The 23332-nt window shown below is 43.6% G+C and overlaps 1 protein-coding gene across 3 annotated transcripts in view; it reads right to left on the bottom strand.

Annotated features, from left to right (window-relative positions):
* AMZ2 (archaelysin family metallopeptidase 2) overlaps positions 1-22142 on the bottom strand; it is a 28795-nt gene extending 6653 nt beyond the window's left edge. The window contains exons 1-5 of one of the 3 annotated variants that reach the window (XM_075014982.1): positions 22009-22047; positions 21398-21425; positions 18921-19203; positions 17128-17301; positions 14116-14244 (exon numbers count right to left, since the gene is read on the bottom strand). In XM_075014982.1, coding sequence (XP_074871083.1) covers positions 14116-14244; positions 17128-17301; positions 18921-19203 — 586 coding nt within the window. In that variant the 5' untranslated portion in view covers positions 21398-21425; positions 22009-22047. Of the gene's footprint in view, positions 1-14115; positions 14245-17127; positions 17302-18920; positions 19204-21397; positions 21426-22008 lie in introns of all 3 variants that reach the window. The other 2 variants (XM_075014983.1, XM_075014980.1) reach the window with 2 other exon arrangements.
* Positions 22143-23332: the final 1190 nt, after the last annotated feature.

Genomic DNA, 23332 nt, shown 5'->3' with positions numbered 1-23332 from the left:
GGGAAGGACTTGATCTGGGGGCCAGCAGTGGGTGAGGTATGCTGGGGTGGGGGAAAGGGGTGGGTACACTCCAGTTCTAAAACACCCACAAAGTCTGTGCCTATGATGGAAAACATAATAATAAATAATCATCATAATACACATTGGCCCCTGGGTTTTAAAAAATCATCATTTTCCTTTGCCTTCAGTTCATGATTCAGCAAGGAAGGACAAGTAGAACTTCCCTCATTTGTTTCTGAGCAAGACCAGCTACTTTTTAGCAGCGTGCTGGTTTGTAGCTCTGGAAAGCACTGAAAAGAGCAGCCTCTCAGAAGTTAGTAAACTGTTTTACACGTATTACTAGTGACCTCTTCTGGTCAAAGGAGGGTTTGGTAAAGATCAGAGCAAAAACCACAAAACAAAACACCCCTGAACTCAGATTCCTGATAACTAAAAGCCCAATTAACCTTACTCATGTTGAGTAGCATACCTCCCTTGTGTTAACCAGTTGACTTCAGTGGAACTACTCATATGAATAGTAACAGAGAGGTAGCTGTGCTAGTCTGTACTCCAACAAAACAAAGCAGCAGAAATGTAGCACTTTAAAGACTAACAACATTATTTATTCAGTGATGAGCTTTTGTGAGACAGACCCACTTGAGTTGCACATGTAGGTGCTAAATAAATAATTGCCACACACTGACAGTATAATACAATCTTCAAAAATGAGGAAAATGCATAATTAGGATCTGTCAGAGCACATGATTTTGTACATGTACTGTCTTAGAAAAAGATATGCAGATTATTACTGTTAATATTTTGCAGTTATATAGTGTCTATATATATATATATATATATATATATATGGAGATATACATACCTCACAGAGCTGGAAAGAACCTTGGGAGGTCACTGAGTCCAGTCCCCTCGCCCTCTTAGCAGGATCAAGCACCATTCCTGACAATTTTTTAGGTTTTGTTTTTTTTTTAAACCTATTTGCCCCAGATCCCTAAAAGACCTACTTAAAGGTTGAACTCACAACGGTGGGATTACAAAGCCAAAGCTCAAACCACTGAGCTCTGTCTCCCTCTTTAGCTCACTATGTTTTACAGACATTAATTTAACGTAGGAATAAACTGTGGTACAGAGATCAAGTAACTTTGTCCAAGGCCACAGAAACACTCAGGGACAAAGGCAGGATTAATATTGAAAAAATACCTGGCTGTCAGTCTTTTACCTGAAGCCTAGGACAATATTATTAAAATGCATTGTACAATGCAGGATCCATACCACAGATATAGTACATTTCCTTTTAAAATAATGAAACCAGATCTTCCAGGTGCTGAGTCCAATATATTCCCAATGTGCTGATTTTTCTGAAGTGTCCAATTACAGTTATTACAGGAATAAGTGAAGTACAAGAAAGCTTAGCACTCAGCATTTCCTTTTTTGCCTGATCCCCATGAAAAACACCACAATGGGACACTGAACACCACTCAGTTATTTTTGTCCTCATACTGTAATTACAAATGCGATGAAGAAGTCACGAGTCCAGCACCTCACACTATTCTTCACTAAGAATGGAACATGACTTCTGTGGCACAATTGATTCACACTGACTCAAGAAGGAGTGGATGACTCCAGTCCGTCACACACAGTTTACAAGGCTCTCTTCCCCACGTTCATGTGTGCGCCTATGGTGCCTACTTTATATCAACGCCCCTCCCCCCCCCAGGCTGTGTCTACACTAGCAAGATCTTCCGGAAGACTTTTCAAAAGAAAGGGGCTCTTTCAAAAGATCTAGTGGAGCGTCTACGCACACAAAGGGTTCTTTCAACAGTAAATCGAAAGAATGAGGCACTCCTTTTGAAAGCACTCTTCCTTTCCCATTTCAGAATGAGTGCTCCCTTTTGAAAGCTCCTTTCAAAAGAAAATGTGTGTAGACTCTCTGCAGGCCCTTTTTTTTGAAAGAGCAGTCCTCATAGGGGCTGATTTTTCGATCCCTGGTCCGCTCTTTCAAAAGAGCGGGAGACTGTGTGGATGCTCTCTTTCGAAAGAGCAGATCACTCTTCTGATCTGCTTTTTTGTGTGTAGACACTCCCTTTCAAAAGAAGTTATTTTGGAAGATCTCTGTAGTGTAGACACAGCCCTTGTCTATTTGAAAATCTGCTCCTGCAGGAGAAGATCCTGCTGTCATCAATCGGAGTCCAGCATGGAAGAAGTCAGCCGGCCCAAACCCTACATGATCAAAAGCTTCTGAGAATCACTGATGATTTCTAATAGAGAGAGAAGTGCTATGTGCAGCAGCAGCAGCAGAAAGAAAAACAACAAATGTACATATATAAAAATATTTAGGGTCTTAGTTGCAATACAGAATGGGAATTCCACATCTGTCTCTCACTCCTCAGGTTTGAGGGGGGTTACAAGTGATACAGGGAAAAATAATTCCTGCACTGAGGAAGCACACTCACCTCATGTTGCTCAATAATGATCCATCTTGCTGAACCCAGATAGCTATGACAAACCTCCAAAAAGAATCCATCCTAGTGCAGCTCATCAGAAGGATGGCTGACTTAAAAAGCTGGGAGGGTAGTAATGTTAAAATGGGGAGCATGAAAGCAAAACTATTCCAGTCTCCCTAAGAAATGCCCAAGAAAGAAATCCATTCCCAGAGAGAGGGACTGACATAAAAATATTAGTAAGATTACAATCACACTTACACTCCTCTTGTGCATAAAGAAAATGCAGAACAATACAAACAAGTAGCAAAAAGGGCTGGCATCCACCATACCTTGGGTTCAAAGGATTCACTCCGCATTTCCTAACAGCGTGTGTGTGTCTACACTTGCATTCTTCTTTCGAAAGAGGTATGCAAATGAGGGAAACTGAAAATGCAAATGAGGCAAATTTGCATATTCTAATTTCAAAAGCGCTTCTTTCAAAAGAAGAAAGCCAGTGTAGACTCTGCTCTTTTGAAAGTAAACCCATCTTTGAAAGAATCCTTCTTCCCTTTATTTAGCTCAGAAGTATTTTGTTGGCTGTGTGTGTATGAAGTTTTATTAAAACCAATACAGCTATTTTAATATGTTGTCCACATAACAAAAAAAGACCTCTTCTAGGCCGTGTCTACCCTAGTCCAAAACTTCGAAATGGCCAAGTAAATGGCCCTTTCGAAGTTTCCTAATGAAGAGCTGAAATACATATTCAGCACCTCATTAGAATGCCGGCAGCCGTGGCACTTCGAAATTGACGTGGCTCATCCAGATGGGGCTCCTTTTTGAAAGGACCCCGGCAACTTCAAAATCCCCTTATTCCTATCTGCTGTTAGGAATAAGGGGATTTCGAAGTTGCCGGGGTCCTTTCGAAAAGGAGCCCCATCTGGGGGAGCCACGCGGCAGCGAGCTGCGTCAATTTCGAAGTGCTGTGGCTGCTGGCATTCTAATGAGGCGCTGAATATGTATTCAGCGCTTTATTAGTAAACTTTGAAATGGCCATTTACTTGGCCATTTTGAAGTTTTGGGCTAGTGTAGATGTAGTCTAGTATATTCACAGATTTGGCGGCTGTAAAAGACTATTACAAAGTGTGACAGGCATCTTGTTGTATCAATCAATCAAAGATGTAGACCTTGCTTCAGACAGTGTACAGTACTGACCCTGAAAACCTCCATCTCCTGTTGGCTGCAAAGTCACTCCTCACCTCCCAGGACCGGATCACACTATATAAGGCACAAGAACTGGGAATAGAGTTAAGATTGAGCTTTCAATTTTAATTTAGGGATTCCATATTTCTGATGGCTTAATTTGTCAGTGGTAAAACTACACTACTACAAAATATCACTTTAAAAAGTATTTTAAAAGTTACCTAAAGGGTAGATGGGCCTGTTCCAGACAACTCTGCAAATTTATGTTTCTATTTCAGGAAATGTAACTCTTGCTACTTGTCTCACTTGGGTTCAGAGGCTATCACCACCTCATAAAAATCTCTCAGGCAATTCTGTGCTTAGTAGCACAGAGAAACATATCCTTGTAAGGCAGCTCTGAATATTATTGCACCAGCTTGTGCTATAGGCTTATGTGCCTGGTTCCCCTGCATTTAGGTTAGAATTTGGTTAACTGTTTTGGCCTTTTTTATTTTTGCCATATTCCATTTGCTCATGTTGTTTCAGTTGGGTTTGGAGTTGTTTTGCATTTTGACTAATATTTGATTTCAGGCACTTAAAATTAAAAAGATCATAAAGCAGTTTTTAAACTAAGGGCTGAGAGAAAGTTGACAGGTGCAGAGGCGCACATGGATCAGACAAGGACATCTCTAAGAAGAGAGTCTATTAATGGAGATTCTCTATGTCCCAGTAAAAAGGAGAAGATGGAAGATGATAAAATACAGGTAACATCTAATGAGAAACAGTCAAATGAAAAAAATTGCATTCAAATCACATTATGTAACAACAGACAGTTGAAAAGTGAGAAGTGTTTAAAAGTGCTTATATACAAACTCAGGGGCTACTGTTACATTACAGCAATCTGTCGACAGAAGTCACTGTTGTAAGAGATTTCCTGACAAAACTTTTGTCGACAGAATGCGGCCACAACAAAAGCCAATCGGAAGCGTGCTCCATTCTGCTGAGAGAGCAGCTGGACTGCCCGGCTGCTCTCTTGACAAAACAGGCACGCAGCAGCACAGCAGACAGGGCTGTCCATTGTCCTAGATGCCCTGTCTGTTGACAGAAGGCCCCCTGCAGAGCATCCACACAGCTTCTTTGTCAACAGAACCTGAAGACAAAAGGTGCTCTTCCTCATCTGGGAGAGGCAGAAGGTTGTTGGTGAATGTGAGATACTGTCAACAGATCCCATTTTGTGTGTAGACACTCCACTAGTTTTACTGACAAAAATCAGGGTTTTCCTGGCAAAACTCACTTGTATAACCACAGCTAAGAAGTCTAAATAAAACAGAATACCGAGATTCATTAGTAAAGGGATAGACAAGAGAGAAAATATCATATTGTTGCTATATAAATCCATGGTGCACCCATAAATTGATTACTGTGTGCAAATTTGATCTCAAAGAAGAGATATCTGATATTATCAGAAAAAGATATCTTGGATTTGGAAGAAGTACTGAGAAGAGCAACAGAAATTAGGAGCAATGAATACATTTCATATGAGGCGAGATTAAAGAGACTATAACTTTTCGGTTTGGAACAGAAATGATTCGGGGGAGATAAGACAGAGGTCTATAAAATCATGAGGAAAAATTGAATAAGAAAGTGTTATTTACCCCTTCAAATAACACAAGATCTAGCAGCCATTCAATGAAATTAAGAGGCAGCAGATTTAAAACAAAAAAAAGAAAGTATTCCTTCACAGACGGCCTATGGCACTCTTTGGCAAAGGTACTGTGAAGGCCAAGACTATAATAGGATTCAAAATAGAACTAGATACATTTGTGGAGGATAGGTCCCTCAGCGCCTGTTAGCTAGTGTGGGCAGAGATCCAACACCATGTTCTGTATATCCCTCACCATGGTTTGCCAGAAGTTGGGAATAGGTGATTGCCTGCTGTGTTCATTCACTCTGAAGCACCTGGTACTTGCTACTGTCAGAAGTCAAGACACTGGGCTTTAGATGGACCTTTGGTCTGACCCACTATAGCCACTCTGATGTTCTTGCATAGAACCCAGATGTATTTGCCCCTTCTGTAACCCACTGGAGCCCACTTTCCTCAGGAGTTCTGATAAGGTCACTCTCTCCCTCCTTCTACAGTTAGTGACCCTGACAGTGTCCCTTTAAAACAAAAAGCAGTCAAGTAGCACTTTAAAGACGAGCAAAATAATTTATTAGGTGAGCCTTCATGGGACAGACCCACTTCTTCAGACCATAGCCAGACCAGAACAGACTCAATATTTAAGGCACAGAGGACCAAAAACAGTAAGCAAGGAGGACAAATCAGAAAAAAATGATCAAGGTGAGCAAATCAGAGAGTGGAGGGGTGGGGGGGAAGATCAAGAATTAGATTAAGCCAAGTATGCAGACGAGCCCCTATAGTGACTCAGAAAATTCCCATCCCAGTTCAAACCACGTGTTAATGTGCCGAATTTGAATGTAAAAGACAGCTGGCTGTTTCCCTTTGAATAGTGGTGTGAAAATTTTTTTTCCAGTAACACGCATACTCTTAAGTCACTAACAGAATGGTTCACTCCATTAAAATGTTGACTAACTGGTTTGTGGATTTGGAATGTTTTGATGTCTGTTTTGTGCCCCTTAACCCTTTGTCTAAGGGAGTTAGAAGTCTGTCCAATATACAAAGCATCTGAGCATTGTTGGCATATGATGGCATATATGATGTTAGTTGAGGAGCATGAGAAAGCGCCCGTGATTCTGTGAATAACCTGGTTAGGTCCAGTGATGGCATTTCCAGAGGAGATATGTGGACAAAGCTGGCAGCAGCCTTTGTTGCAAGGAAAGGTTCCAGGACTGGTATTCCTGGGGTATAGACTGTGGCTGTTGGTGAGGATCCTCGTAAGGTTGGGAGGTCGTCTGTAGGAGAGAACAGGCATGTCACCTAGGGCCTTCTGGAGTGTGGAATCCTGATTAAGGACAGGTTGTAGGTCTTTAATAATTCGTTGCAGTGGTTTGAGTTGGGGGCTGTAGGTGATGACCAGTGGTGTTCTGTTCTTGGCTTTTTTGGGCCAATCTTGGAGTAGCTGGTCTCTGGGTATTCATCTGTCCATTTGTTTTTTCACTTCTCCTGGTGGGTAATTCAGGTTTATGAATATTTGGTAAAGATCTTGTAGTTTTTGGTCTCTGTCATTTGGTTCACAGCAAATGCGAATGTATCTAAGAGCTTGACTGTAAACAATGGATCTAGTTATGTGTGCAGGATGGAAGCTAGAAGGGTGTAGGTAAGTATAGCGACCAGTGGGTTTTCGGTACAGTGTGGTACTGATCAGGCCATCCTTGATTAGTACTGTAGTGTCCAGGAAATGCATCTCTTGCGTGGAGTAATCGAGGCATAAATTGATGGTGGGGTGTAGATTGTTAAAAGTCTCTGTGGAATTCTTCTAGAGTCTCTATATCATGGGTCCAAATCATAAAGATATCAACAATGTATCTTAAGTTGAGGAGGGGTAATAGGGGACGAGAGCCGAGGAATCGTTGTTCCAGGTCCGCCATAAATATATTAGCATATTGTGGGGCCACGTGGGTGCCCACAGCAGTTCCATTAATCTGGAGGTATAAATTGTCCCCAAATCGGAAATAATTATGGGTGAGAACAAAGTTACAGAGGTCCAACACCAGATTGGCTGTGGTGAATCAGGTAGGGTGTTCCTGATTGCTTGTAATCCATCTTTATGTGGAATATTAGTATACAGAGCCTCTACATCCATTGTGGCAAGGATGGCGTTTTCAGGAACTTTTCTGTTGTTTTGTAATTTCCTGAGGAAGTCAGTGGTATCTCGGAGATAGCTGGGAGTGTTGGTGGCATAGGGTTTGAGGAGGGAGTCCACGTAACTGGATAGTCCGGTGGTAAAGGTGCCAATACTCAAAATGATAGGGCATCCAGGGTTTCCAGGTTTGTGGATTTTGGGAAGTAAATAGAATAATCCAGGCTGGGGCTCAGATGGCGTGTCTGAGTGAATAAGGTCCTGAGTAGCAGCAGGGAGTTCCTTAAGTAGGAGTTGTAATTTCCTTTGGAATTCCAAAGTGGGATCAGCGGAGAGAGGTCTGTTAAATGTGGTGTTGGAGAGTTGTCTGGCTGCCTCCTGTTCATAGTCTGACTTTTTCATGATGACAATAGCACCCCCTTTGTTACTCTCTGTTACTAGTGTCCCTTAGGTGACTTGCCACAAGATGTCAGAACATGTTAATTTTAGAGCTGAGTGGGTCTAATATTTGTCTCTCTTTTATATAGGAATTAGATTACATAAAAACAGAGCTTCTGTGAGCTAACTGCTAAATTACCTGCCAGAAAACTAGACTGTTCAAGTGCACAAATAGTCCCTCAAGTTCTGGTTAATCTTGCCTCTCTCTCTCGCGCTCGCGCATGCGCGCACACACACACACACGATAGCCATGTTAGGGCCAGTCCTGCAATGGGAGGTCAGTGACAAACGAGCACATTCAAAATCTCCCAGAATCGGGCCCTAAGATGTATTACCCATTTCTACAAGGTACTTAAGTATGGCACTAACTTTACATGTATAAGCAGTCTAATTCAAGTCAACAGGGAAACTCACAAATTTGGCCATGTTGCTAAGCGCCTTGCTGAACTGGAATAAGTGCCAGATTTCATCACAGGTGTTACATAGATAATTTAGATTCCTCATTTTTGAAGTCACCTGGCTAATACAGGGAAAATATTACATAAACAAACATGAACCAGCCAAGTGCTGTTTAAATTAAAACAATACTGTATATAATGGGGCCAAAATTCTAACAGTAAGCCTTCTTTGAGGTGAAAATTATAGGCCAATCGATTCTTTTCAATCACTATTTTGTTAAATCAATTAGAATTTGAATTAAGAAAGAATAAATATACAAATAAATCCAAATTCACCATAGGTGCAAGACCCATTCCACTGATTTCCATGAAAATAGGGCAAGCAGAGGGGGTTTTGCTCTACCAGGCCCATAAGCTGGGAGTTGGATAATGGGTAAACCAGACTTTATTGAAAGCAGCCAGTCTCTGGAGAAATAGACAAAGCCAGTTTTACTCTGTTATGGCCACATGTCAGACCAAAATCTACTTGCACTTATGTCAAGCAATCCCAAATGAAATCACTGTGGTGGGCCAATTATAGATTAATACAGAATTGGACTAGGGCATCTATGCATACATATCCATTAAGCTCTGTCACTAAGCAAATGGTTTTACCTTGCTCACCAGCATGATCAGATTTTTGCAAGCCCAAGTGTTTTTGGAATAGCTAAGATGAGCAAAGGTTTCCTTTGAACAATACAGACACACTGTTTTATGGTGGAAAAATAGAAAGAACAATATTTTGAGGTGTAGATTGTGTATCATAGACTGAAGACTCTTGTGGTTTGGGAAGTGAAATCATGCAAGTACATAATTAGGCTAGAGAGAACCTGAGTCTCCTTTCATTAACAGGAGTCACTCCATTGCCCTTAATGTATAGTCTTCTAATTTACAACAGCGTTGGCACCAGACTCAGAAATAAACAGTCTAAATGCTATAATGACTTTATACATTTAAAAAAAAATCACCACAACCCTTTATGGTTTTTTTGCAACGGCAAAAGTCTTATCACAAGATAGAAACTCAATCATTACTCCTGGGGAACTCCAAATTCTGACGTTATGTAACTGGAGATTTAAAAATACAAGACTAGAGCAAGAGACTACAAGATTTTTAAAAAGTTATCTTCATTTAAAATTGTACATAACATAAAAATGTGCACAGCATTACATCTGCAGCATGACTAACCTGTCAGAGTCTTTATTTCCGGTATATTTAGTGAAAACATCATCCATATCTTAGGGTACATCTACACTTCTGCAAGATCAATCAATGCAATGGCAGTTAATCTCCCAGTGTTCAATTTAGCGCACCTAGTGTGGCTGCACTAACTAGAATCATCAAGGCTCCACTGTTGACTCCGGTACTCCTGGAAGTCATGAGGAGTAAGGGAAGTCAACAGGAGAGTTTCGCCCATCAACCTCCCACTGTGGAGACAGCAGGAAAAATCAACTTAGGATACCTCAATTCCAGCTGTGCAATTCACATAGCTGGCGCTGTGTATCTTAAATTGATTTTTCCATGTAGTGTAAACCTGGCCTTAGCCTGTTAACGGGAAGGTGAAGTTGCTCTCACTGCACTCATGACAGAGCCACCTTGTTCTACCCTACTTCAAGTGTGAGGAAGTCCTGCCTGTGCCTAGCTCAGCTTCATCTCCTTACCACCACCAGCCTTTCAGCCATTCAAGCACTTATGCTGGACAATGCCAGCCTCAGCTTTCCCTTTCAGGTTAACAAATAGGTGCACCCCAGTTCCCAAATCCCTTTGGATCAGCCCCCTGCAATACCCTACCCTGAACACTGGCAACTCATAGAAATCCCAGGTCCTCTACTCCCAAAGGAGCAGTGTGCTTTCAATTTTACCTTAAATGGCTACTCCTATAAACCACACAATGCCTACAATAAACTAAAATAAGCCTGTTTTATTGTAAGAAATAAGGATTTAACTAGAAATATGAGTGTAGTGGAAACATGATTACAATGCAAAACAAAAATCACAAAATGTGAATGTAGGCCTACATTTATTAACAAATACCTTCTCTACCTAATAAAGTAGGTTTTCCCCCCCAAAGTTCAGGCTGTGCAGAGCTGTCTGGTTTCTCAAGATCCATGATCCAAACATGCATGAAAACACCTTGCTCCAGAAGGGGTTTCCTCAGTGAATGGATCCAGAGGGTCTTTCCCTTGCTGTTATACTGAAACCAATCTTTAGTTTCTATTTAGAGACAGGGCAAACACCAGCTTGTTGTAAAGCCCTTTTTTAAATCTTCAAGAGTTTTCAGTTGTTTGCAGCTTATAAACAGAGACTGTGAGTGGCTTGCAGCTTATAAAGGCAGCTTCTCCATCCTGGGTGTTAAAATCTCCCCATTACACTCTGATAATGGCTCATATCCCCGTCTGATCTGACTTGTTTTTCTCTCTTTTGATACCTATTATTGACAATGAGCCATTTCCACCTTGCTGAATAGACCTTGTCAGCTCTGCCCCTCCCTTTTTCTGGGAACCCATTCTTTAAACACCCCTCTGAACCCCACCCTCACTCATGCATCTGATGGAGCAGGTCTGTGCCCACAAAAGCTTAGGCTGCAAAATATGCGTTAGTCTACAAGGTGCCACAAGACTTCTTGTTGTTCATGATGCTACGGACTAACACAGCTACCTCTCTGATAGTTGGTGTACTGGATTCATCTGAGGTGAGAGTTGTCTGCAAAGAACAAAGGACCCTTTGCTAAGGGGTCTTGGTGTTGCAGAGGGTCTTCAGAATCTTTGTAGTAGCAACTCACTATTTTTGGCTGCTCTTTTTCAGACCATCCTCTGCAGCAGTAAGGACTCAAAGGCTGCATCTCCACTACGAGATACAAATCAAATTTCAAGGCACTAGCTTGATATTAAAACATGACTGTCTTCACAGTTAATACTATTATCTCGATTTATTGAGCCATAGTACCGATTACAAAATATCAATAGTACAGGATGGTTAGAGAGTCAAATTCAAATTTAAAATCTTGAATCAAGGCTCGTGTGGAAGTGCCATGTCCTTAATTCGAATTTATTAGCCTCCAGAAGTGTCCCGTATGTATCCCAGAAAGCTATGCTGTGACCCTCCAAGTATGGCCGCTCCATTGTGTGCTGCTCTCAAGTGTACAGGAAGAAGGTCAAAGTAAGCCCTTGAAGTTTTGATTGAATTTTAATTAAAATTGGAATTGGAATTGGAATTTAGCAGTCCAGCCCTGCAAATATAAAGGGTGTCCATTATGAAAAAATTCCTTTGCCCATCACATCACAGTGCAAAGGCAGCAATTATCGGTACCCCTCTACTGCAATCATGAGCACTCAGGGTAGTTATCTGCCTAGCACTTCTCAGACTTGCAAGAGAGCCCCAGCTTGGACACACCAGGAGATTCTGGATCTTATTGCCATTTGGGGAGACCAATCAATGGTGAAGAGACTGCGGGTGGCCAAGAGAAACACGGCAATCTATGAGCAGATGTCGAACAAGATGGCCACACAAGGTTACCCCTGGGACTCTGTGCAATGCCGGGTGAAGGTAAAAGAACTCCAGCAGGCCTATCAAAAAGTCCAGGAAGCCAACCAGCAGTCAGGGGCAGCTCCACAGACTTGACGCTATTATCAACCGCTGCACATGCTTATGGGGAACAACCCCATCATGAAGCCCAGTCTGAATTACGACACTTGTGGAGGCCTTGGTATGGAGTTTGGGGCAAGCCTGGAGGAGCAGGGTGGCCTGCAGGAAGACGGCAACGAGCAGGGGACAGAGCAAGTTGTGCCAGACAGCCCAGAGCTCTTCACTATAGACCTGGAGTCGGTCCCCTCCACGGCATTCCCCTCCACACTAGGACCGTCCACAGCGGGCCCCTCCATGCTGGTCACCTCCACACTGGTCACTGAGCCCCCTGGAACAAGCAGTTTGGGCGAGTATTTATTCTGCATGCTAAAAGTAGGTTGGGGGGATGGGTATAGGTACAGGTTTGCTAGCTATGGTTCTGCGCCCCTCAGAACTGCATGTTAATATTTCTTGGGATGGAGCGCTTCTCTTGTTTGGAGAGCTCCTCAAAGGCCTCATCCAGGCACTCTTGTGCTTTTTTTCACGAGGTTCTTGGGCAGGCCTGACTTGTTGCAGATTCCATAGTAGCACACCTTGACCTGCCAGGCAACCAGATAGCGATCTGGTGTCATGGTACCATACAGCATTTTAGCAAATTTCCCAGGCTTTTGGTCACACAGCAGGAGTAGTTGTTCTTTCTCCATATCTGTTAGTTTTAGGAGGGTGATGTCTTCTCTGGCAACCTGCAGAAGCAGGGGAATTTGCATCTGTTTTTTTTTTTTTCTCAATATGCTTCCTGCCCCACCCCACAATGCAATTTGCAGGCTGCGTGGCATCTATTGCCCCACCGCAGTTAGGAAACCCCTGGACAGCAAAGCCATCCACTATTGCCTGTACATCTCCCAGGGCCACAGTCTTCCTGAGGAGACACCGACAGATTGTATGGGGCCACCTCCATCACCACGGATCCCACTATAGATCTGTCCACCCCAAACTGATTTGCCACTGACCAGTAACTGTTGAGCACTGCAAACTTCCACAGTGCAATTGCCACTTGCTTGTGAACCATTAAAGCCTGCCTCATTTTTGTGCTGCTGAGCTTCAGGGCGGGCGCCAGCACATCACAAAGTTCCACAAAAGTGGACTTGCACATGAGAAAGTTCTGAACCCACTGCTGGTTGTCCCAGGACTCCAAAATGATATGGTACCACCAGTGTGTGATGGTCTCACAAATCCAAACACACCATTCCACTGAGGCATTCATGGCAGCCAGCAGCTGTGAGTTCTTGGACCGCAGTTCGGAGATTTGCTCTTCCAAACCATCTTCAGCAGCAGCAGTACCATTATGATACTGAACTGTCACTGAGATTTTAGTTGAAAGAAAAATTGTGTGATAGCCACTGTGGCTGCCAAAATGATCTGTGCTATGAGTTGGAGCATTTGAGGATCCATACTTCCACTGTTCCTGCTGCTGTGAATTCTGGGACAGTGCTTGGAATTCTGGGATTCAAACATGAAACACTCACAAGCAACTGGGGTGAAGGCACTGTGGGATAGGCACCCACAATGCACTGCTCGTGCTGTCGAACTTGTAAAGGGCAATGGGAACACAGAGACTCAACACGGAAAAAAGGGGGATTGAATTTCAAGAAGTTTTGAAGACAATTCAAATTCATAATATAGAGGTTAAATAATTGAATTGATTAAAACAATCGAATGTACCTTGTAGTATAGACACAGCCAAAGAAAATAGATGAATTGGATAGACATTGTCATGTTCTGAGTTGAGTTTAAGTTCTTCAGGAAGCAAAACCTTTATTTGCACAAGACTGTCTTAAAAAACAAAATGTATTTTTTACTTACCAGTTTAAAAAAAAAATACTGAAAAAGTGAATCTTTGGAACCTCTGTAATTCTCTAAACAAACAAACAGAAGCCAACACCAACCCCACAATGTCAACCAAAAATAATCCCCTTTAGGGCCAGGAACTTATCCAGCAAAATTCTGTATAGAAAGGGACAGATATTTAAAGTGATCAACTAAGTCTTGGGACTTTTTCTTTAAACAGTAGATTAATCAAAACTGCTGTTCTTACTTTTTGACACTCTCTCTAATGTATTGATCTTGAACTGCATGAGTTAAAACAATGTCATTATTTTTACATGAATTATACATCAATTCAATCCACTTCTTCCCGTATTTATCATATTTTATACACATTTTAATTTATTTCATTTCACAGTAAATTGTTTCCTAGCATTTTGGAGTTATTTTTAGTTTTCTCCACTGACATAATCCTGATATAAAATTGAATACCTTCTGTCAAAGAGGCTTGTCCAAAGACAAAATTCCAGGACTCCCTTGGATAAAGATCTATCATTGTTATCCCAACAATACAGAAAGCATCTTTGGACTTCTCCTTCTTTAGGTATTTCAAGAGGTCCCCTGTAGGAACAACAGAAAAGTCCCTTCAAAAGAAGCACAAGTCAACACAGAAGAAAGCTATAAAAGCAGTCATAGTATACCAGTGTTTTTCAGAAGTATCACAGGAGGTACATCATCTGTTCTAGATACTGGCCTAGTTGTACAACAGGCTAAATGAAAAGCACCAGTGAAGTCAACACAAATTAAAATGTCATACTGTTACTTGTTTCTATTCCTCTATATACTGTATGCTGAAATTCAAATGCAAAATTTATATTCTAATTGATTTATGTTGTCATTATATGGCAAAAACGAAAAGGAAGCAATTTTTCAGTGCTAGTGTGCTGTGCCACTTTTATAGTAAGCAAAGAGTTTTTAAGTGAGGTAAAACCCAGGGGTATGCCAGACAAAAATCAGACTTCGGTGAGGGTACAGTAGACCAGAAAGGTTGCGAGCCATTGGATTATGTGATGTAGGTCTCCAGCCACACTATCAAACTGGAGGCAAGAATGGTGCTCATGTGGTCAGATCTTGTAAACCTTCTGCACACGGAATTTCCAGTGGGAGTTCTGCTTGCTCAACTGGTCTCAGGGTGAATCACGTCTGTCAATGCACTGAATTAGTACACAGAAAGCTACACTAGCTTGCTGTCCTCACTAAGCTGCCAGGTGGACCCTGCTAACAGACATTTCAAGTTCCATAATGTGCTTAGACAAAGCACTAACCCTAGGAATGCCCTTAGAGTAGATGACCTTTTTCTGTTCAGTGCAGTGCAAAACTGGTCATACTGCTTAGTACCGGCAGATGCTTGAGTCTCTTGCGGGTTAAAAATCCTAAGGGACAGGGAGACTCTTGGTCTCAGCAAAGTTTCCAATGGAACAGCAGCCACATCACAAAAACCACTGCGAACTGGCTCTAGGACATGGGTGTCCAACCTTTTGGCTTGCCTGGGCCGCATTGAGTGAAGAGGAATTGTCTTGGGCCACATATAAAATATATAATATAGTTAATGTATATAAATCACATAATAATGTTAAAAGTTTACGATCTTGTGGGGCTGCATTACTAGCTGTCCAGGGCCGCATGCGGCCCGCGGACTGGACACGCCTGCTCTAGGATTTCTACAGATAAGCCACAGTAAAAGGCTTTGGAGTAATCCTTCAACCATGTCATATAATTCTAAGGGTCAAAAATGACAACCTAAGAAACATGAGAATGGCTATACTGGTCAGAAGGTCCATCTACCCCAGTATTATCTTCCAACAATGGCCAATGTCAGGTGCTTCAGAGGGAATGAACAGAACAGGTCATCAAGTGATTTCAAGGCAATATACAAAGAAAACGCATCTCAGTCTAAACCAGCTGGATATCTATTTGATCTTTAGATTCACAGACTACATTTTTGAATAGTGACAGAGAGATAACTGTGTTAGTCTGTATTCTATCACAACAAAAAAGCAAAGTTGGCAAATCAGAAGAGCAGAGGGGCAGCAGGAGCTGGGGATGGGTGAAGTGAAGAGTTAGATAAAACAAGAGTCCTTATAATGGGCCAGGTAATTGCTGTCCCGGTTCAAACCATGTGTTCATGATTTGTCAACCTTGATAACAATTTTTGGACATCTGTGCTTTATATATTAAGTCTGTTCTGGTATGGCTATGATCCGAAGAAGTGGGTCTGTGCCATGAAAGCTCATCACCTAATATTTTGTTATTCTTTAAAGTGCTACATGACTGCTCTTTTGTTTTGATTGATTATTTTAAACTAACAAAAATGTAGTCTATGTTCCAGAGAAAAATGTGTGTATATATATATATATAGAGAGAGAGAGAGAGAGAGAGAGAGAGAGAGAGCGTGCCCTTGATTTTAAAGACCCCAATTGAGCGGACTTCGGGAACAAAACACATCTGCCAACCCCCTGTTGTTCCCCAAGTCTGTTTAATTGGGGCCTGTAAAATCCTAAATCCTGCTCCTCACTCCTCAAAAAAGTAAAGCGACTTACCTGAGCCGCCAGTGCTGCCACTACTGAACCTTCCACCATGGCCTTGATCATCACCACCACCAGAGCCGCCATGTGCGCCTCCTACCAGGGGCGGTGTGCGTTACAGGCAGACAGCTCTCTTGTATGCAGCCCACCCTTGGTGGGAGGCATGGGTGGGGCTCAGTGGGACAGCCGCTCCAGCCCCACGTGACAGCAGGCCCCAGCAGCTCCTCCTATGGCAGCAGTAGACTCCGGTGGCTCCTCCAATGCCAATGGCTCTGGTGAGTTGCGGGCATTTTTTTGGGGAGAAGGGGCTGGGGCAGCCGAGCGGGGGTAGGTGGGCAGCAAAACCTCATACGTAATGGACTGTTGGGTTTAATGGGCACCCCTCCCTCCATTAGTCCATTAAATCATGGGTTTACTTTATATAAGAGAATATATAAATATAATATATTTTTGTCTCTATATAAATAAAAAGAGAATGACAGCTGCTTTTTTGATGAACAAACCAGATGCCCTTACTTGAATGAATGGCACTGATGTAAACACAACTACTCACATGAATAAAAATTGCAAAATCATATCTATAACCAGGGCTGGGATTAAGATTTTTCATTGCTGAGTGAGTCCTAGACTTATACACAAACTAACCTATGCTTATACATTGCCCTGTAACTCACATGACTGGAGATTCTGGTAAGCTGACAAAGAACCTGAAATTACCTGTCCTTTTCTCTTTCTGTCTATGGCATAGATATAACACCCCTACTGCAGTCTATGAGCACCTCACAATTGTCAATCAATTTAACCTCACAGCATCCACAGACAGAATTTCAAAAAACTTATTGCTCATTTCTTTATTATCCCAATCTTTTCATAATGAGACAGTTCCCAACCTGATGTTATTCTTCCCTTTCTCATATACCTGCATGAAGCTGTAGATTGCATGTGTACTCATTCACTCGAAAAGCACAGCCTGTGTGTGAAACAGGAACTGGCTCCAGGATTTTTACAGACAGGCCATAGTAAAAGGCTTCACAGTAGTCCTTCAACCATTTCATATAATCTTCCGTGCTAAGTTTGGTGTCCCCAAAAGAACCTATATAAACAGTCCAAAATAAAATCAGGTTAGAAACCTGCTACAGCAATTCATTCAATCAACTCACTTTTTTAAAATATCCCTCAGAGAATAATTTGATATTCCCTCTTATTTCATGCTTGTTAATGAACAGCACATTTAACCTAAGTGATCACTAGAAAATACAAGCAATTATTCTAGAACGTAGCACAAAACACAATTGTAACTTTTCAACGTTTCCAAGAATGTCTGTCTTCATTTAACCTCTGTTCTCTTAACCCAAAAACGAAGTGACAAAGTTATTCTACTTCAAAACTTCAACATACTGCATCTCACAACAGTGATACAGCCATGTCTGGGGTAATTATTGTACAGTAAGGAGGTGGGAGATTTATTTATTTTTTAAATAAAGGTGCAGGTGGAACCTCTCTAATCTGGCACGCACTCATGCAGTAAACTCCATAATCCAGCATGATTTTAGTTAGCCGGACAATCACTTATCAAGGATGTGGCCAAGTTTCCCATGGTTCCATAAAGTTTGTTTACAGCCACCAGTCCTGGATCTCAGTGTTCTGTGCTGTTATTTGGGGTACTTTAATCCTAAATGTCTTTTAAGAGCCCAGTAAACAGTGCAAGTGTTGGTAAATGCTACAAAATATTGCCCTCCTGTCATCTGGCACTGGTCAGGTCCCGAGGGTGCCGGATGAGAAAGGTTCAATCTGTATTGCTTATTGTTGTGATACACAATATTAAAAAACAGCTAAACAATACAGTGCTACCCATAAGAGGCAACACACAAAACATCAGTGCTGTAGACTACAAAAGTGTTTCCATTACTCATAACACACACAAAAATTTCAGCTTCAAAAGTTATAGCAAGCCCCATAAACAGCTGATCAAGTATGGATAAAATAAGGAAACTGAAGGACTGAGATTTATCATATTGTATTTGTTGCTAGCTTGTTATTACCTGTGGTGGGTTTCTTTTCACAAGGTTATGACTGTTCCAGTTTTATATAATACACAATTTTATACACAAGTTAATCAAAAACTGTGAAAGCTACCAGAAAATGATTTAAAACGTTCTATATTATTTACTGTCATCATCAATGGCATGTCTCTGCAACAAGCTACAGAAAGAATGTATTAAATAATAACTGTAATTTGCATTTCTTTAGCACCTTTCATCCACAGAAATCAAAGCAAACTGTAAACACTGATTAAGCTTCACAACACTCCAGTAATGCTTAATTAAGTATTCACAATTCCAAACATGGGTAGACAGAGGCAAAGAAGGCCTAATCCTATGAGTATTTTTAGGTGAGTTTACCTCTACTCACACAAGCAATTCCATTGATTCTAATAAGACTACTGAGATGAATAAAGCTAAGCAGATTATAAGAGTTTTCAGAATCAATAGTGAATTTTCTGTAATGCTATAGCTGAAAGTCTGAATGCGAAATAAAACCCAGAGTCCTAACTCTCAAATCCCCTGCTCTAACTACCAAATAACTTTGTCTGAGATCTACTATAAAGTCCTTTTATTTGAAAACTGGAACATATAACCCAATTAGTTCATATTTAGTGAGACAGGCATAGTAAAGACACAGATAGTTTGGTTCTACTATAACAGACATTACCAATGGGTTGCACATAAATGGTATTTTTCTGAGTTGTTGGTCTGCTTCTGTAAGGATAGTTATAAAACTGTTCAAAGTCTTGGGTGGGCTCGGGATGTGAGGCGATCCAATCCGACTCTGAATGCAGTGTGATGGGTCTGAAGAGAACCCTGTTTGGCTGAAACGCTTCATTCAGCAAACGCTTCTCCCTAGACTCAAGATTCTCATAGAGCTTCACAAGTTGCACGTTCTTGGAGATTAGAGCTGTCTTCAGGGCCTGCTCAGAATGTTTAATCACCTTCATCTGACCAAAGGGAAAGACAGGCATGACCAAAAGCATTTATAAAGCTAGGTTTCATATCTAGCATGTTCTCTAAACAGCTAGCTTCCTTCCTCTACCACCACCTGATGACCTAGCCTGTCATTCCTTTTCTGATGTGTTGGTATGCTAACTGCTGTTCTCCACAGAATGTTGATAACTAACCAGCCAGAGTTGCTTAGGCACTGACTATTTAGCTTCCTCTTTTCCCTACAATTTCCATACCCAGCCACCCCCCCAAACAAACAAGTAGCTTCTGCTTTTTGGGGGCTGGGGGTGGAGGAGAGGAGGGGACCAGCATGGGAAAGTTTTGCTGCAAACTCACAATTCTCTGTCTAGTTTTATATATTACATCACTCCCTTCCTTCATCCTCCCCTTTAAAAAAGTCCCTGCTGCTACATTAGGAGTCTCGTGCAAGGCTGGGGAATATATGGCCCATGGGCCAGACCCAGCATGCCAAGCCACCGGATCTGGACTGCGGAGGCAGCAGGAAGCCTCAGGCAGGATCCTTGCTTGCCCCACCCTCGCACGATGCTCTGAAAAGCTGATGGGCCATTTGTCTTTCAGCAGCTGCCAGCCTGGAAGAAATGGGCGAGAGGCTTCATGTGCTGCCCCCACCTCCTGAACAATCCCACTGGATGATTTCTAGCCAATGGGAACTGCCTATTTTGAAGCATAGGCAGCATGCGAAACACCTCTCCCCAGGCCAATTCACAGAGGCACTTGGCCCTTGCCATGGTCAAGCAGGCAGAGCGCCCGCTTAAGAAACCTGCTGGACTACAGGCTGACAGTCACCCAACTACATCTGCTGGCCACAGCCTGCCTCTGGAACCCCACCTCCTCCTTCACCCCCCAACCCTCTGCTTCCCATCCCACCCCGGCACCAGGTCCCAAATGCCTCCTTCACCCAAACCCCATAACCCTTCCTTCACTCCAATCCCTTACCCCAACCTCCCTTCTGCAGCCAACCTCCTTCCCAGGCCCCACACCACCTCCTTTAATATCATGGAAGAATGAAGCCCTTAACTACTTTCCAAAGTCTTGGAGTGGACCCCCATGAAAAATTATTGACCACTACTCTTCCAGAGGCACCCTCTGCAGCAAGATCTTAGGCCTGATTCTGCTCTCAGGAGCACCAGTGCAAAGACAGCAATCAAAACAAAAAAAAAAAAACAGCGCAACTCTAGATTTATGCTGATGTAGGAGAGTCAAGACCAAGAAGCTGTTTATTCTTTAAGCTTAGGCAATTCTAGTAATAATATTGACCAAAAGGCACTGTGACAAAAAACACCCCACAAACACTTCATCTTTATGGAAGGGGTAAAGCACTTATTCGTACAGGCTGTACCTCCCTCATCCAGCACCCTCTTGACCTGACTGGTCCCAAATTAAAGGATTTGCTGGATAAGGGGAGGCAGCAGGTGGGGGGAATGGGACTACTCCCACAGGGCTCCCCTGCAGGACCGCCAGGCTCTGGCAGGGTTTCCCTCTGCTGGCAGCGCTCTGTGCCCCAGCTAGGCTTCCCACCGCAGCACTCTGGTGGGGTTCCTGTTTGGGGCTGGGCTCCCCAGTCCCAGCCAGGCTTCCTGTAGTGGGGTTTCCTGACCTGGCTCACTGCCCCTGGGGCTCCCCAGAGTGGGCTGCCAGCGGGGTTCCCTGCCATCAACAGGGTTCCGCTCTGGCCCTGCACAGCTGGAGCTCTCTGGTCCACCAACAGCCATGGTCCTGCCAGATGAGAGATGTTGCTGGACGAGTTTCAACCAATATAATGCAAATGGAAGCATTTTTTCTTCCACAAGGATGTGTTTGTTAATCATCCACCACTTAGTATAGTATCTTGTTTTATCTCATCCTGTGCCTCTCCCTCTATCTAATCTGTGATTAGCAGACAGTCTAAATGCTAGACTGATAAGCATCAAGATGGCTTTGATAACAATTATGACTGCACTGCAGGGTACATTAGCAAATATAAAGTACATTCAATAATTAAGAGTACAACAGAATATAAATCTGTATGTAAATTTAGAAGAAAGAAGATTTTATAGCTGATATTTTTATTCTCCTAACAACGTGTTACTAAAAATATCAGGCAGAACTAAGGAGATTTTTAAGGGAACAATGTCGATGTCGTTAGTTTCAGTCCATTGTGCACAAAGAGCAGATTTTACTTTAGCACACCTTCGACTGTGTTCATTACTGTGCTTTCCTAAATGAGAAAAAGTAAAGTATCAAATGCAGAAGAGGGAGATTTCTACTTAGAGTCGTTCAAACCTCTCCCCTCTGCACACCCTATCCCAAAGTGCACGGGGTGAGTGTGGAATCCACCTCACACCCCCCAACACGCATCCCAATCCCACAGCCACACATCAACAGCCCCCCCCCCCGCCTCCGACTATGCGCAAGGAGCATTACGGGTCATCCCAGCACCGCCCCCCCCCACACCCCAGCGGGCCCCCTTGCCCCTCAGTGACCCACGCACCCTCACAGTCTCCCCGCAACTCTGCGCCACAGGGCACATCCCCCACTTTCCTCCCTGCGTCACCCAGCACCCCCTCCCCCCATTCCCCGATCCGAACAAGAGCCCGCGCGGCACCCACCATTCCCCGACCCGCACCGCTCTGATCCCCACAGCGACCCGCACCCCCATTGCGCCCACCTCCTTGTCCCCCAGCCCCGCCCACAATCACCCAGCACCCCTCGGGCCCCACAGGAACCCCCACTTCCGTCCCACCTTCCCCCACTCCCCGTACCCTCTCAGCCGCCCGGCCCGGCCCACAACCTCCCCTCACCTCGACCCCGCGCGCCGCCCCTCCGCGGAGCTGCCGGGCCTGGGCGTGGCCTTACCCCCCGTTCCCGCGCCGAGGCGGGGCCCTGCCAGGCCGCCAGGCCTCCCACCCTCCCAGCGGCGCGCGCTGCTACAGCGCCAGAGCGGGGCCGCCCCGCGTGGCCCAGCGGCCCTCCCTGCAACAGCCGCCTCCCAGCCCCACCCCTTACCTATCACCTCCCTCATCTCCCTCTCTCCAACCCCCAGCACCCCCCTCACTCCAACCCCGTAACGCTCCCCCCATGCACCCCCCTTACCCCATAGCACCCCCATACTCGAGCCTCTCTTCCCCTTCCCTCCTATAACACCCCCCCCCCACACACACATCCAGCATCCCCCTCATACCACGTGCTCTCCTCTCGGCTTCCTCCTCACCCGCACCCCGTAACATTCCTCCCATCCACTCAGCATCCCTCCTCGCTCACATGCCACCCTCCACTCTTCCCAGGCATCCGCTTGAGCCCCTAAAGGCGAGCTGTGTGCGGCTCAAAGCTTGCCTCTTTCACCGGCAGAGCTCGGCCGAATGGAATACTGCCTCGCCCACTTTGTCTCTCCGGCGCCCTGAGCTCAACCCAGCTATAACAACGCTGCAAACAGATTAATTTTCCCATAACAATCGTGATTTCTAATGGTTTGCAGGTGCTACTACTTTGCTGTCTGAGCTCCATGATCTCAAGCTTTTCTCTGCGGCTGCAAGGATTAGAAAATTACTTGGCGGGGGGAAAAGCAAGCAGCTGGGGCTTTAAAGAAATTGTACCTCAGAATTGCAAGACCTATCACAAGAATAATGATCCCGGTTGAGCCTATGTAATGCTAGGACCTGGCTTTGGTCTGCAGGAACCAGAGGGCCTTCCTTGCTTTTGATTCAGCAAAGGCAGTTGTTGGAATTACAGACAGGGTGTGGATGACCCACTAGGCACCAACAACCAAAGAACATGCTTTCTGTTGTGGTATGTAGCCTTTCTGCACCCTGACTGTAGGGATGTAATCCTCTCCCGGCACTTCTCTTTTCTGGTTTCTTTAAACCTTGATAGGGATGTACTTGGGGGCAGGGATGGAATAGTGGTATCCTCCCATGCTACTCTGACTTGAGACAACAAAGTAAGACATTACCCATAGCAGACTGCATATCTTCTCAAAATATGAGCACCCCTTTTTTCTTGCATATTTTAATCAGTAGTGCAAAAGTTAAGAATAATTTTTTGTTGTCATTAAACCACCAATCCAACACATTGCAGCAGTATTATTTAGGCTGTGTATAATCTCAGACAAATGATGTCCTTCCAGGA

Source organism: Carettochelys insculpta, chromosome 20 (genome assembly GCF_033958435.1).
Source record: "Carettochelys insculpta isolate YL-2023 chromosome 20, ASM3395843v1, whole genome shotgun sequence".
Classification (NCBI taxonomy): domain Eukaryota; kingdom Metazoa; phylum Chordata; order Testudines; family Carettochelyidae; genus Carettochelys; species Carettochelys insculpta.
Note: the sequence above shows the minus strand (reverse complement) of the source record. Positions and strands in the feature narration are given on the sequence as shown.